This window comes from Jaculus jaculus, chromosome 6, assembly GCF_020740685.1.
Source record: "Jaculus jaculus isolate mJacJac1 chromosome 6, mJacJac1.mat.Y.cur, whole genome shotgun sequence".
In the NCBI taxonomy this organism is placed as follows: Eukaryota; Metazoa; Chordata; class Mammalia; order Rodentia; family Dipodidae; genus Jaculus; species Jaculus jaculus.
The window spans coordinates 138,541,573-138,557,814 of record NC_059107.1 but is presented as its reverse complement, the minus strand read 5'-3'; the positions used below and the strand labels follow the sequence as shown (position 1 = coordinate 138,557,814).

Here is a 16,242-nt window from a genome sequence, read left to right as displayed (position 1 = left end):
AATTATAGTTATTCCGAACGCGCTGCCCTTCGACCACCAGGCTCAGTCTCTTTAAACCTACTAGCGACCCAAAAGACCCTCAGCATTCTGAAGGAGGTGGAAACAGTAGTTTTCATTTCCTCGCGCTTGTAACCCTGTTACCTGAGTACTCAAGGAATAGGATTGCCGGTGGCATATATTATCTATTTATTTATTTACTTTCCGCATCTTCACACAGTTTCTTTTGTGATTGTTTTCTGTCTATGTACCTGGATAGCGCATAAACAAAGCCCTTGTTTCATTTGTCTGGTTGTTGTTTTTTTTCGGGGTAGGATGCTATAAAAAATAGCAGTAGCCCAGGCTGGCCTCAAACTCACAGAGATCCTCATACCTCTAGCCACCAGCCCTCGTTTTCTTTCTGCTCTCTGTAGATCTTTCCACTCACTCAAATGACAAAGCCACTGTTTACCTTGGTGTGTGCAATTCTGGGCATTGTATTGCTGAGTATCTTTAAGGAACAATTTTTATTTTCCCCTGTAATTACCCAAGTGGTGTTATGGTCATTTTTAAATTTTGAAGCTAGAACTCAATAATGTATTTCTTAAAAATTGTTTTTAGACTTTTTAAGAACATGGGTTAATTTTAAAGCCAGGATGTAATAATGTATGTTTGTTCGTTTTTTAACGTTTTGATTCACTTTTGATAAAGAAACTTTGATAAGAAATCTTTTAGTAAAATAGTTTCAAGCTTTCCCTAAGTGACTTCTAACATCAGCACTGAAGTATCAGATTAAATGTTCATTGCTTTCTTTGGCATTTGTTTAAAATTCCTGTAACTTGAAACTGTCAAACAACACACTAATTTCTGATTTGTATTATTTCTGAAGCCTGGATACGTTGGACTGCCCGGTGTTATCAGTTTACAACTAAATGCAAGAAATTAGCCAATAGAAATATGAAAGCAAGGAGTTAAGTGTTCTTGTTGATGTTCTTTCCTTTTGATGCGCTGTGTATGCACGAGTGAACATTATGGACTAGTGTAGTTATCTTATTTGTAGACTTTTATTTTACTTAGTGAAAGTTCCCGCTTACATAATGAGTTGTTTTCATCCTAAATTTATGTGTTTCATCTTTGTTCATGTGGCTCAGTTGATAGAGTACTTGCCTAGCATTCACACAGCCCGGAGTTGGATTCCCCAGCACCACATAAACCCATAAACTTGATGTGGTGATTGCAATTTGTAGTCCAGCACTCAGGAGGTGGAGGAAGGATGATCAGAAGTTCTATCTCAACATAATAAATATATATATATATATATATATATATATATATATATATATATATAAATAAATAAAGTAAGCAGGACTTCTGGGCGCATGCCTTCAATCACAGGACTAGGGGGAGGTAGAGGTAGGAGGATCCCTGTGAGGCCACCCTGAGAATAAAGAGTGAATTCCAGTTCAGCTTGGGCTAGAGTGAGACCCTACCTCAAAAAAACTAACTAACTAAATAAATAAATAATAAGCAGGGTAGAGAGATAGCTTAGCAGTGAAGCAGCTTACTGGCATAGCCAAAGGACCCATGTTTAGTTCCTTAGTATCCACATAAAGCCGGATGCACAAGGTGGTGCATGTATCTGGAGTTAGTTTATAGTGGCTGAAGGACCTGGTCTGCCCGTTCCCTCTCTCTCTCTCTCTCTGCTTCTTTCTTTCCCTCTCAAATAAATAAATAAAATAATATTAAATTTTTTTCTTTTATTTATTTTCAAGGAGAGAGGGAGAAAGAGAATGGGTGCACTAGGGCCTCTAACTATTGCAGATGACCTCCAGAGGTATGCACCACTTTGTGCATCTGGTTTTTTTTGTTGGTACTGGGGAACCAAACTTGTGTTGTTAGGCATTGCAGGCAAGTGCCTTTAATCACTACTGAGCCATCTCTCCAGCCCTAAAATAATATTTTAAAAATAAAAAATAAAGTGGTTAGAAATTTACAAATCCCTCGAATTATAGTTCTTCCCTTCTTTTGGGTAACAAATGTGCTTAAAATATTCATAGCTTAAATGTTTTCAGCATTCAGTTCTAGAATAATACTTTATAATGAACAGTTACAGAAGCATTTGACATTTATATATGTAAACCCAACTTTTGTAGCTCAGCGTGAAAGTTAATAATTCTTTCAATTTAATCACCCCAGAATGATATGTTATTTTTATACTCTATCAAATTTATAATAAAAGAAATCCACAGACATTTTTGTGGCATTTAAAAGAGGGACACTTCCTGTGTCTAGCTGAGCTAGTTGATTTTTTAGCATGGCTCAGTGAGAAGCATTAACTACTTTTTTGCTCACTTATCTGACAGGATTTATTTATTAAATTCTTTTTTTTTCTTTTTTAAAAATATTTTTTGTTCATTTATTTATTTGAGAGTGGACAGAGAAAGAAAAAGGCAGAGAGAGAGAGAGAATGGGCGCGCCAGGGCCCCCAGCCACTGCAAACGAACTCCAGATGCGTGCGCCCCCTTGTGCATCTGGCTAACGTGGATCCTGGGGAATCGAGCCTCAAACAGGGGTCTTTAGGCTTCACAAGCAAGTGCTTAACCGCTAAGCCATCTCTCCAGCCCTTTTTTCTTCTTCTTCTTCTTCTTCTTCTTCTTCTTTTTTTTTTTTTTTTGTTTTTTTGAGGTAGGGTTTTGTTCTAGCCCAGGCTGACCTGGAATTCACTATGTATTCTCAGGGTAGCCTTGAACTCCCGGTGAACCTTCTACCCCTGCCTGGGATTAAAGGTGCACACCACCACACCTGACTAGGTTTTAATAAATTCTTTCTTATGTGTTGATGGGAAATATGGAAGAGAACTGAGATTTTTATTTCCACCCATCATGGTACTTATAAAACTGGGGTCTTTTGGTGTGACACTCAAATTTAGTAAGTTTTGGGTCAGTTGGTCTGGAGATATGGCTCAGCAGTTAAAGGCACTTGCTTGCTTGCCAAGCCTGAAAGCCCAGCAACCTATGTTTGATTCCCCAGTACCCGTGTGGAGCCAGTTGTGCAGAGTGGCACGTGTGTCTGGAGTTTGTTTACAGTAGCAGGAAGCCCTGACATGTCCATAGTCTCTGTCTGCCTCTTTCTCACTCACTCACTCAAATAAATAAAACTAAGTTAAAGTTTTAAAAAGCAGAATAAGGGCCGGGCGTGGTGGCGCATACCTTTAATCCCAGCACTTAGGAGGCCCGAGGTAGGAGGATCATCATGAATTTGAGGCCACCCTGAGACTACATAGTGAATTCCAGGTCAGCCTGAGGTACAGTGAGGCCCCACCTTGAGGGAAAAGAAAGGTTTCTAAAAGTTATTTGCAATTAAAGGAAGGGATGTTTGTTTTGTGTTTATTGTGTTTGGTTTAAAATTTAAGAAAATTAGAGGTATGTTGTGCAGTATTTAAATGATATGTATTCTAAAGAAGAACTTACCTTTTTTCTAGGTCTATGGCAGTGGGTAGGTAGTAGACAATTTAGAAACATTCTCTGCAGTATATGAGAAAGAAAAGAGAATTATAAGTGTGTACATTGTTTTCTTTTCTTTTTCAGCATTTAGTTTTCTTTTTCTTTTTTTTTTAATTAATTTATTTATTTGAGAGCGACAGACACAGAGAGAAAGACAGATAGAGGGAGAGAGAGAGAGAGAATGGGCGCGCCAGGGCTTCCAACCTCTGCAAACGAACTCCAGACGCGTGCACCCCCTTGTGCATCTGGCTAACGTGGGACCTGGGGAACCGAGCCTCGAACCGGGGTCCTTAGGCTTCACAGGCAAGTGCTTAACCGCTGAGCCATCTCTCCAGCCCTGAGCACTTAGATTTCAATGTGTCATGAATGCCTGTGCTTGGCTTTGGGGCTGGTGCAGTAGCCACAAGAGTGTCCACGTGAGCTGTGGCCATATGTGTGTAGCAGATGACAAGCTTGTTTATAATTGTTAGTAATATGGTAGTAGGACGTCACTTTTTTAACGTTATATTTCCCTGGAGCCAAACAGCTGTGTAAATAAAAAGATTTGCTGCATTGCTCTGTAAACACTGTGGATCTGACTGTTTAATATAGTGTTAAGATCCAAAGGTGCTGGGTTCATTTCCATTATCAAGTAGAGTTTGACATTGGAATCAGTGTCTTATATTTCCTTCAAAATAGAGCCATAAAAGATGATTAAAAAAAAATAATGCACTCCTGTAATCCCAGTACTCAGGAAGCCAAAGTAGGAGGACTGCTAAATTCAAGGCCGTCTTGGGCTATATAGAGAGTTCCTGTTTCAAAAACTAAACTATAAAAGTAAAGGAATAATATGAAAGATTTTGGATGTTGCTGTTACCAGGGACTTGGTGAACACTTGTTCCTATCAGTCAGTAAGGAATTGTAAAATAATCCTATTGAAGTTCTTTCTGCTTCCTCTTCAAAACATCATTTGATGTTAAATTGGATACTGAACTTTTTAAAAACAGAAGTTTCCTGTCACTGAGACTTATCAAACAGTCAGTGTGTGTGGCAGCTGATTACTGACAGGCTCATTTTCAGCCCTGGGATACTCCTGGAGTTTGCTTTCTATGCAGAGGGTCAACATTATTCAGAAGACAAGTAACCCAGGGCTGGAGAGATGGCTTAGTGGTTGAGGTGAAGGCTAAGGACTCAGGTTCGATTCTCCAGTACCCACATAACCCAGATGCACAAGGTGGTGCATGCATCTGGACTTGATTTGCAAATGTCTACAGACCCTGGCGCGTCCGCTGTCTCTATCTGCCTCTGTCTCTCTCAAATAAATAAAGAAATAAAAATAGTAAAAAGAAAAGAAAAGAAACACAGGATCAATCAAGGGTCTCCTGAAGAAAATATCTCAGAAGTTATGATCCCAGATTCATATGAGCCCTCTTCCCCCAGCCCAGTGCATACAGTGGCTTGCAGTGAGGTCAGCCTGTTCCCCTAGTTAGGTTATTGGCTTCCTACAATACATAGGGTGACTGACAATGGTAAGCCCCAGTTCCCAGTGAGGGTCAGTGAGGATGCTTTAAGGACTTTAGGAAGAGAATTCCGTGATGTACTTACTGGGAGTCAACTTTGGCTCATGCATAGTTAATTCCTTTGGCAATAAGAGAGAACAAGAATGTTGCCTCTTGAAAGCAGACTCAAAAGAAAGACTGACATAGTTGCCAGAGATTAGTAATGATTTAGGGAGGCTGAGGTGAGAGGATGGAAGGAAACACGGAAGCTGGTACCAGAGATTAATAATATGATGTAGGAAAGCTAAGGCAAGGATTTTGGAGAGTTTCAGGTCTGGGTTATATGGCAGGATCCTGTTTCAAACAAGTAACTAACTATGTAAATACAATAAAATGACTTAAGTGAAAAGCAAACCTTGATTAGTCAGTAACTCCTCTGAGCCTTCTGACTGTACTCCAAGGTGCAGTAAGCCCAAGTTAATTAGATGAGTTTCTTTATAATTGTTGTAAAATCTACCATCTTAACTTTTTTTTTTTGAGGTAGCCTCAACTGACCTGGAACTTACTCTGTAGTTCAGTGCTGGCCTCAAACCTACAGGGAGCCTCTTACCTCTGCCTCTGCTGGGATTAAAGGTTTGCACCTAGCTAGTGAACTCGAGATGCTAGTGGATTTGAGACGCCTGAATAGGGACATGGACCCTGGGCCCTAAAAATTTTAAATTAAATTAAAAATCTGGTGCTCTACCGACTAAGTGATCTGGTTTTTGGTGGTGTTTTGTTTTTGGAGATGCGATCTCACTCTATTGCCTAGATTGGTCTTCAACTCACTGTGGAAGCCAGGGTGGCTTCAAACCTGGAGCATCCTCTTGTTTCAGCCTCCTGAGTTCTAGGATTATAGGACCCTAACACCATATTCAGCCATATTAACAGTTTTTATTTATTTATTTATTTATTTATTTTGCAAGGTAGGGTCTCGTTCTAGCTCAGGCTGACCTGGAATTCACTATGTACTCTCAGCGTGTCCTTGAACTCATGGTGATCCTCCTACCTCTGCCTCCCAAGTGCTAGGATTAAAGGCATGTACCACCATGCCTGGCCATCTTAACAGTTTTTTTTTTTTTTGAGTGTAAGGTTCAGAAATGTTAAGAGCATTGCTGTATCTTCTCTCCAGAATACTTTTCATATTGCAAAAAACTCACATTTTTATAATTTTTTAAACGTTTTTTTTTATTGACAACTTTCATACTTACAGACAATAGACAATTCCCTCCCCTCCCCTTCACAAATCCACACTCCATTGTATCTCCTCTCTCCATTAGTCTCACTTTTATTTTGATGTCATCATCTTCCTATTATGAGGGTCTTGTGAAGGTAGTGCTGGGCACTGTGAGGTTATGGATATCAAGGCCAATTTCTGTTTCAACAGTTGCATTGTAAGCAATGTTACCCTTCCTTTGGCTCTTACATTCTTTCTGCCACCTCTTCTGCAATGGCCCCTGAGCCTTGGAGGGTGTGATTGAGATATTTCAGTGCTGAACACTCCTCCTTCATGTCTTCTCAGCACTATGGTGCCTTTTGGGTCATCCCAGTGGTCTCTGCCATCTGAAAAGAGAAGCATCTCTAACCAAAAATAAGAGTAGCATTAATATAAGTTACACTCCTAAGGCTCACGACCTCCCCCACCATAGGCTTTTGATTACGTTTTCAGTACCAGGCATACATTCCCTCCCATAGATTGGCCCTCCAGTCCAATTAGAGAGCAGTTGGTTTCCCCCATAATAGACATGCCACTATTGCACCCGTTCAGTCATTTGGCCTGGCTGGCCAAACTTGGGGCTTGCAGTATACACTGTTCTCACTGCTAATGACTTCTGTTTCCCATTGAGCTGCATGCAGTGCAGCTTTTTCCAGCTTTTTGTCAGCTGGTCTACAGGGAAGAGGTTTTCAGCTCAGCCCCAGTTTGATTTCTGAGTGACCTTTCAGCCCAGACATGTGGAGTCTTCAGCAGTAGGGTCTTACCATCTATTTCTGGTGGGAAACCAAGAGCCTTGGCAATAGTCTGTAGTTTTTGGGGGGCATCAGAGACCTCTGTGGCCAACAACTCATTGGAGGGTATCCCATCCCTGGTACTGAGATTTTTCCAGTAATAGTCTGTAACTTCTGGGTGTGCCATTGTCCAAAAAAGTAGGCAAAACTCACATTTTTAATTCTTTCAAAAATTTCAGACACAGGATATTTTAAGAATGACAGAAATAGAATCAACATGACAGTCTATCAGTTTTTGTTGAGTAAGATGGGGCAATCGGGAAGAGTCCTTGGACATGTGTGCTTTCTGTCAAGATTGCTTAATGGATGGAGGATTTAACTCAGCAGGGCATTTCAGGAAGCTTTCTCACTAGGATTTGAAATATTTGCCATTATTATTAATTTTTGCCTTAAAAAACTTACTGCAGGGGGCTGAAAAGATGGCTCAGCAGTTAAAGGTGCTTGCTTGCAAAGTATGGTGGCCTGGGTTCAGTTCCCCAGTACCTGTAAATCTAGTTACGCAAAGCCATGTATGTGTCTGGAGTTTGTTTGTAGTGGCAGGAGGCCCTAGCATACCTATTCATTCTCATTCTTTCTCTCCCTCTCTCTCTTTCTCCTTACAAAAAAGTAATCAAGGGCTGGAGAGATGGCTTAGCGGTTAAGCGCTTGCCTATGAAGCCTAAGGACCCCAGTTCGAGGCTCGGTTCCCCAGGTCCCACGTTAGCCAGATGCACAAGGGGGCGCACGCGTCTGGAGTTCGTTTGCAGAGGCTGGAAGCCCTGGCGCGCCCATTCTCTCTCTCTCCCTCTATCTGTCTTTCTCTCTGTGTCTGTCGCTCTCAAATAAATAAATAAATAAATAAATAATTAAAGGCATGCACCATCATGCCTGGCAAAAAAAAAAAAAAAGAATTAAAAAAAAAGTAATCAATAAAAATATTTTTAAAAACAAAAAACAAACTTAAGAGCCAGGCGTGGTGGTGCACAACTTTAATCCCAGCACTCGGGAGGCAGAGGTAGGAGGATTGCCACAAATTCAAAAGACTGAGACTACATAGTGAATTCCAGGTCAGCCTGAGCTAGAGTGAGACCCTATCTTGAAAAACAAAAATGAAAACACAAAAAAAGCAAAAAATAAAAACTTACCTCAAAGCCCATAAAATGTACACCTAGGTGAAAATGGCCTACTTTGAGAATTCGTGTTATTTTCAAAATTCATGCCTTTTTTTAAAAAAAAAAAACAACCTTTTTTTTTAAAATTAATTTATTTATTTGAAAGCGACAGACACAGAGAGAAAGACAGATAGAGGGAGAGAGAGAGAATGGGCGCGCCAGGGCTTCCAGCCTCTGCAAACGAACTCCAGACGCGTGCGCCCCCTTGTGCATCTGGCTAACGTGGGACCTGGGGAACCGAGCCTCGAACCGGGGTCCTTAGGCTTCACAGGCAAGCGCTTAACCGCTAAGCCATCTCTCCAGCCCCAAAACAACCTTTTTTATTGACAGCTTCCATAAGTATGGATAATAAACCGTGATAATTCCCATGCACACCCCCATATCCCATTCCCAAATTAGCCTGCCATTGAGATCCCTTCTTTCCAATTAGTCTGTCTTTTATTTTGATGTCATCATCTTTTCTTCCTTATTATGTGAGTTTTGTGAAGGTAGTGTCAGGCACTGTAAGATAATGACTGTCAAGGCCATTTTGTGACTAGAAGACAGCATTGTAAGCAGTCCTATCCTTCCTTTGGCTCTTACATTCTTTCTACTACCTCTTATGCAATGAACCCTGAGCCTTGGAGGGTGTGCTAGAGATGTCTTACTTAGGGCTGAACACTCCACTGCCACTTCTTAGCACTATGGTAACTTTTGTTTTTGTTTGCTTGTTTTTGTTTTTCAAGGTAGGGTTTCACTCTATCTTAGGTTGGCCAGGAATTCACTACGGAGTCTCTGGCTGGCCTCAAACTCACAGCGATCCTCCTACCTCTGCCTCCTGAGTGCTGGGATTAAAGACATGCCCCACTATACCCGGCTTATGGTGACTTTTAAATCACTATGATCTCAAAAAAAGAAAAAAAAAAAAAGCAGCAGAGGTAAAAGGATCACGGTGAGTTCTGAGTTCGAGGCCACCCTGAGACTACATTGTTAATTCCAGGTCAGCCTGAGCCAGAGTGAGACCCTACCTCGAAAAACCAAAAATAAAAAATAAATAAATAAATAAAGTAAAGCACATGCTTGCACTGGGCATAGTGGCACACGCCTTTAATCCCAGCACTAAGAAGGTAGAGGCAGGAGGATTGTCTTGAGTATGAGGCAAGTTTGAAACTACATAGTGAATTCCAGGCCAGCCTGGGCTAGAGTGAAACCCTGCCTCAAAAAAAAAAAAAAAAAGAGAAAACAAAACAAATATAATAAAACATGCTTAAAAGGCATTTAGCCAGACAACAACATTGTTCTTCCCTAGGGCTCATCGCCTCCCCAGCCATAGGCTTTTGACTAGGTTTTTAATACCAGGCATGGATTCTCTCCCATGGAGTGGGCTTCCATTCCAATCAGAGAGCAGTTGGTTTCTGTATAACAGACATGCCACTATTGCACCAGTTGGTGCATTTGGCCTGCCTGGCCAGTGATAAGGCTTTCAAGGTCCACTGCTGCTTAACACTGTTGGTGACTGCTCCCACAAGGCTGCCTGCAGCGTAGCTCCTTCCAGCATTCTGACAGCTAGTCAGCAGGGAGGAGGTTTCCAGCTCAGCTCCAGCTTGATTTCTCAGTGACTGGTAGCCCTTCATTGCCTTATTTATGATAACTTTGAGCCTAGGAATTAAGTTTTACAGACATCTGTTATATAATCTTGGCTGTGTGCCTATAATATTAGAGGTTTGAGGAAAGGAAATAGAGTACCCTCCTCTTTCTCTCTCTCTCTCTCTCTCTCTCTTTTTTTTTTTTGGTTTTTTGAGATAGGGTCTCACTCTAGCCCAGGCTGACCTGGAATTCACTATGGAGTCTCAGGATGGCCTTGAACTCACGGTGATCCTCCTACCTCTGCCTCCCGAGTGCTGGAATTAAAGGCTCTTTCTCTCTTTTTTTTTTTTTGGTTTTTTGAGGTAGGATCTCACTGTAGCCCAGGCTGACCTGGGATTCACTATGGAGTCTCAGGGTGGCCTTGAACTCACGGTGATCCTCCTACCTCTGCCTCCTGAGTGCTGGAATTAAAGGCTCTTTCTCTCTTTTTTTTTTTTGGTTTTTCGAGGTAGGATCTCACTGTAGCCCAGGCTGACCTGGGATTCACTATGGAGTCTCAGGGTGGTCTCGAACTCACAGCGATCCTCCTACCTCTGCCTCCCCAGGGCTGGGATTAAAGGCGTGCACCACCATGCCCGGCTCGGCTCTTTCTCTTTTTACTCACTTCCATGTAATGTCTTCTCTAGTGTTGTGACTATTTTCCTTAGTTAGAAAGAAATCAACACCAAATGAAATAGCAGTACCTCAGGCTGGAGGGATGCCTCAGTACTTAAGATGCTTTCCTATAAAGCCTAACAACCAGAGTTGGACTCCTAGTACCCATGTAAAGCTAGATGCACAACATGGAACATGTATCTGGAGTTCGTTACAGTGGCAAGAGGCCCTGGTGCATGTTCTCTCTCTCCCCCCCCCGCCCCCCCCCGCGCTTGCAAATACATAAATAAGTAAGACCCAAACCCAGCCATGGGTCTACAATCCAGTTTGTTGACACAAACGGTGAGATGGGAGGCGGGAACCGGAGGACTTCCCGGAAGCTCATGGTGTGTACACTAAAGAACAGCAGAGGCTGGAGAGGTGGCTTAGCGGTTAAGTGCTTGCCTGTGAAGCCTAAGGACCTCAGTTCGAGGCTCAATTCTCCAGGACCCATGTAAGCCAGATGCACAAGAGGACTCATGTGTCTGAGTTTGTTTGCAGTGGCTGGAGGCCCTGGTGTACCCATCCTCTCGTGCTTTCTCTGCCCTCCTCTCTCTCTCTGTTGCTCTCAAATAAAGAAATAAAAATAAAACAAAACTAATAATTTTTTTAAAAAAGAACAGCAGAGCTAGAATTCAAGCAAGAAATATTGCCTCAGATGAAGTGGACAGGTGAGGACCAACCCACAAGTTGTCCTCTGACCTCCACACATATGCCATGGCATGTACATACCTACACACACATGAACACACAAATATTTTTTAAAAGAATTAAAAAATATAGGGGCTGGAGAGATGGCTTAGCGGCTAAGGTGCTTGCCTATGAAGCCTAAGGACCCAGGTTCGATTCTCCAGGTCCCATGTAAGCCAGATACACATGGTGGTACATGCATCTGGAGTTCGTTTGCAGTAGCTAGAGGCCCTGGTGTACCTATTCTCACTCTCTTTGTCTCTAGTAAATAAATAATGATTAATCATATATATATATATATATATATGAATATGAGAGAGAGAAAGAGGCAGAGAGAGAATAGGTGTGCCAGGGCCTCAATCCACTGCAAACAAACTCTAGACACATGTACCACCTGGTGCATCTGGCCTGTGGGTACTGGGGAATCGAGCCTGGATCCTTAGGCTTTGTAAGCAAGTACATTACCTGCTAAGCTATCTTTCCAGTCCCCTAAAAGAGTTATTATTATTATTATTAATTATTATTAGAGGAGAGAAAGAAGCAGATAGAGAGAGAATGGGTGCACCAGGGCCTCCAGCCATTGAAAAGGAACTCCAGATGCATGCACCACCTTGTGTGTCTGGTTCTCTGTGAGTCCTGGGGAATTGAACCTGGGTCCTTTGGCTTTGCAGCAGGTACCTTAGCTGCTAAGCCATCTCTCCAGCCCCAAGTAAGATTTTTTTTTGTTATCTACTTGAATCATGTACCCTCTTGTGCCTTAGCTACTTTGCCGTCTAATTATTATCTTTTTCTTTCCTAGAGCTTAAGAAGCCACCACTGGCTCCAAAGCCAAAGTTTGTGGCAGGAAATAACAAGCCAGCTCCTCCGCCGATTGCGCCCAAACCGGACTTGGTGAACGCTGGTGTCCCACAGGTAGCAAAGAAAACCAAACCAGCTATTGCACCGAAACCGAAAGTCCTCACAAGCCCACTGGTTCGAGAGGATAAGCAGTCACCGTCGCGGAAAGTCACTGTGAAGCTGGAAGAACAACAGGAGCCAGAATTTCCCGAAAGCACTGATCAGTTGAGTTGCGAGGCTGCGGGCAACCGGGGCGTGGCTCACACCTTACCCGCGTGCTCCTGCACTTCTGAGTGTGCCCATCCGCTCGGGAAGAGAGAGAGCCTGGGTGTAAAGCCACTCGTTCTAGGGCCTCTGGAGATGAAGGCAAATTTAGAAAACGGTAAAAATGATGAGTCTCCCTTGACTGTGAAAAGTAGAATGAAGTGGGATTGCCCTGGTGAAAAGTGTCGGAGCCAGAATAAAGTCACCTTAAAGGCCAGCATCTTAGAAGAGAAGCTCAAAGAGGTGTTTACGCAACAAACGTCGCCGTCACCGAACTGCTCCCAGAGGAAGCACAGCTCCACCGACCACCCAGAGGTGAACGGTGACTGCAGTCCCAGCAGACAGTTCAGAATTGAATGTGCTGACTTGTCACCTTCCCTGACCGGCTTAAGGAAAATCCCTGCTCATCACAACTGCCACCCACGGCTTCCTATGGATGACTTTCAACATCTTGAAACATGTCAGGATGGCACTGAAAAGAGCAGTCACCACCTTCATTCTTCTGAAGTAGATGTTCTGGAAAATGGCCAAAAGAGCGCTTTCATATCTCCTGATGAAGTTAGTAAGAGGACAGAGGTCAAAGATCTTGGTCCTTTAGAAATTCACTTGATACCTTATACCTCAAAGTTCCCAGCCCCCAAGCCCAGAAAGACACACCCTCCTCGCCTACTGCGCCAGAAGTATGTAGATAATCCTAGTGAAAGTACTGAAGATGCAGAGAATTCCGACAACAGCTCTTGTCTTACTGACCACAGTTCGAAAACCAGTCAAGTCAGTGTTCTTCATCAGAATGGTTTATCTAACCAGGAACCAGTGGGCAAAGAGGAGCCAGGGAATAAAGGTGAATTGACCAGTGCCTCCAACAGTGACAGAGAAGACTTGGTCAGTTCACGGAAGGCCGTGTGTCGTGAAATATCTTCTCTTGAAAGAGTGGCACTTTCTTGGGATGTAGACTCTCATAGGAGTTCCGACAGCACAACAGAAGATTGTTCTAGTATGTCACCTGCTGCAGACAAAGGAACCGGTTTTATTGGATGCAGTACTCTTTCTTTGAGCCTGCCCAAGCAGGTCAAATTGAGTTGCAGTGAACATCTGCCAACTACCTGTAACCTGGAACTGTCTCTCCCTCTGATACAAAAGGAATCAGCCTCAAGAGTTGTTCCCAAAAAACCTCAAAGGCACAGTTTGCCTGCTGCAGGAAAGCTTAAAAAAGCTGCTTCTGAGGAACTTGTGGAAAAAACCTCTTATCCTTCAAGTGAAGAAAACAATTTGGAGAAGGGTCTCGAAAGAAATCACGCTCAGCATTTGTGTGCCCCAAGCCAAGGTATATCGTCATCCTCCTTTGATATGCCTAAACTGACTTCAGAAAAGCCAGTGTGGAAATTACCTCATCCTATTTTACCCTTTGTAGGGAACCCAGAGTCCTTAAAGTGTATCACTGTGTTCTCAAATAACGAGTCTCCTGTTGCCCTTACCAAGCCTAGAGCAAAATCATTATCTGCTGTTGATATGGACAGGTGCAACAAGCCTTGTAAGGAAGCCCCAAAGAAAACCTCAATCAGAAAGTTGCTTAATGTGAAACTGTCCATTGGTTTCATGAAGAGTGACTTTCAGAAATTTAGGTCCAGAAGTAGCCAGCATGGAGATGTCACTGCAGGCAGCCTGTCCAGCGGAGAACAGAAAGGAGTTGAAAGTGAATGGCATGGTTTGAGGAAAGGAGAAGAAAAGAGAAGTAAACCCACCAAGGCATATTCTGCAGATAACTGCAGCCTGGAATCTCAGAAGGGGAAGATGTCTCGGGGCCAGGCCAGTGTGGCTAGTAGTCAGAGAGCTGAGTCTTTGGATGACCACATTCTCTCCAGGGAGTCATCAAGTCAGGTGCCTTGCAAGTCTGTTACAAGTGACCATGCACCAGAGTATGAAAACATACGCCATTATGAGGAAATCCCAGAGTATGAAAACTTGCCATTTATTATGGCTGCAGGGAAAGCCCCGCAGTTGGAATGGCAGAATTCCAGCAGTGTGGAAGACCCGGATGCAAATGTGTATGAGGTCGAAAAACCCTATGAAACTTCAGATGGACCTAGACAGCAGCGTTCCAGGTAATGCCGAGGTGCCAGACAGATACTATACTTTTGCATTTATTGTTGTTATTAACCTTCAGCAACTGTGGCAGGGAACTGATTTTTTTTTTTTTAATTTATTTGAGAGAGAGAGAGAGAGAGAGAGAGAATGGGCACACCAAGGCCTCCAACCACTGCAAACAAAATCCAGATGCATACGCCATCTTGTGCATCTGGCTTACGTGGGTCCTTGGGAATCAAACTGAAGTTCTTTGGCTTTGCAGGCAAACATCTTAGCCGCTAAGCCATCTCTCCAGCCTGGAAACTGATTTTGAAGGCATAGATGATACTAGTCCGATGTGAAGCCTCTTTTTTTAAAAAAAATATATTTTATTTTAATTTATTTTAGAGGGAGAGAAACAGGGAGAGAGAAAGAATAGGCACACCAGGGCCTCCAGCTACTGCAAACAAAACCCAGATGTATGCGGCACCATGTGCATCTGGCTTACGTGGGTCTTGGAGAATTGAACCTGGGTCCCTTGGCTTTGCAGGCAAGTGCCTTAACCACTACGCCATCTCTCCAGCCTGGGAACTGACTTAGAAAGCATAGATGCCACTAGTTCTATGTGTAGCTTCCTTTTATCATGCAGTAGGGATAGGTACTTACATTGCACTCTTGGAATGCTTATTTTGGTAACTAATTCAAAAATGTTTAATAAATTTAAACAGCAGCATTGTAAGTAACATCAGGAAGGCCTAACAGAGAGGTTCCAGGGCCTCCCTGCGTGACACAGCAGGGAGCCTTGAAGGAGCTTGGTTGATACAGGGAGGGTTATTTGGCAAGCGGAGGCAATCTGGCTATTAAAACCCATGCCGGGCCCAGTGGCGCACATCTTTAGTCCCGGCACTCAGGAGGCAGAAGTAGAGGATTGCCAAGAGTTCGAGGCCACCGTGAGGCTCCATAGTGAATTCCAGGTCAGCTTGAGCTAGAGTGAGATCCTACCTTGAAAAACCAACCAACCAACCAACCAAACAAACAAAAAACCAAAACACACACACACAAAAACATGCGTTAGCTGGGCATGGTGTCACATGCCTTTCATCCCAGCACTTTGGAGACTGAGTTAGGAGGATCACTGTGAGTTTGAGGCCATCCTTAAGACTATATAGTGAATTACAGGTCAGCCTGGGCTAAAGTGAGATCCTACTTCAGGGGGGGAAAAAAAATCCATGCATTTACATATGCTGCCAGTGTCTGGTGCAAACTCTAGATTGCAGAAGATGTTACTCTTTAAGAATTACTGGTTTTACTTGTTGAAGGCTAATTGCTGCTGACCTCAGGTGAAATTCAGGAAACGTATGTCTTCCTTTTCTCTTTGGTATACACACTTCCTACCTTTGGAATGGCTACTCCATCCTTCTTACTGAACCATCTGCAGTGGCTCATCTCATCAGTGACTGGCTTCCTGAAGTTTCTAGGGTTACCTAGTAGAAAGTATTTGCTTCCTACTCTGAACTTCGAGTCATCCTGTGATATCTTTTCAGCCTTTAATTTGTCTCATGGCATATTGTTTATTGGGAATGTGCTGCATTCACTTTGAAGCTTCCTCAAAAGTTCTGGTCCTAGCTGGGCATGGTGGCGCACACCTTTAATCCCAGCACTTGGGAGGCAGAGGTAGGAGGATCGCCATGAGTTCAAGGCCACCCTGAGACTACATGGTGAATTCCAGGTCAGCCTGGACTAGAATGAAACCCTACCTAAAAAAAAGAGTTCTGGTCCTGTCTTTTTATTCTGCATGAGGCCAAGCAAGGGGCCTAGTAGTGATCAGTAGATGGGGGATGGGTTTGGGGGTAAATGACTGAATGAAAGAGGTGATAAACAGCTGCTTCCTTCTCTCTCCACAGTCACAGAGGCAGCCATTGCGTTGTATTTTGGGGGTTTGTTTTGATCCCTTTGAAAGTCTTCAGATGATTC

The 16,242-nt window shown here is 43.1% G+C and overlaps 1 protein-coding gene across 1 annotated transcript in view; it reads left to right on the top strand.

The window, feature by feature from the left end:
- The window catches only part of Fgd6 (FYVE, RhoGEF and PH domain containing 6), a 177,529-nt gene that overhangs the window by 426 nt on the left and 160,861 nt on the right, over positions 1 to 16,242 (top strand). Inside the window, exon 2 of the mRNA XM_045151507.1 lies at positions 11,903 to 14,306. Within this exon, the coding sequence (XP_045007442.1) occupies positions 11,903 to 14,306 (2,404 nt within the window). The remainder of the gene's footprint in view (positions 1 to 11,902; positions 14,307 to 16,242) is intronic.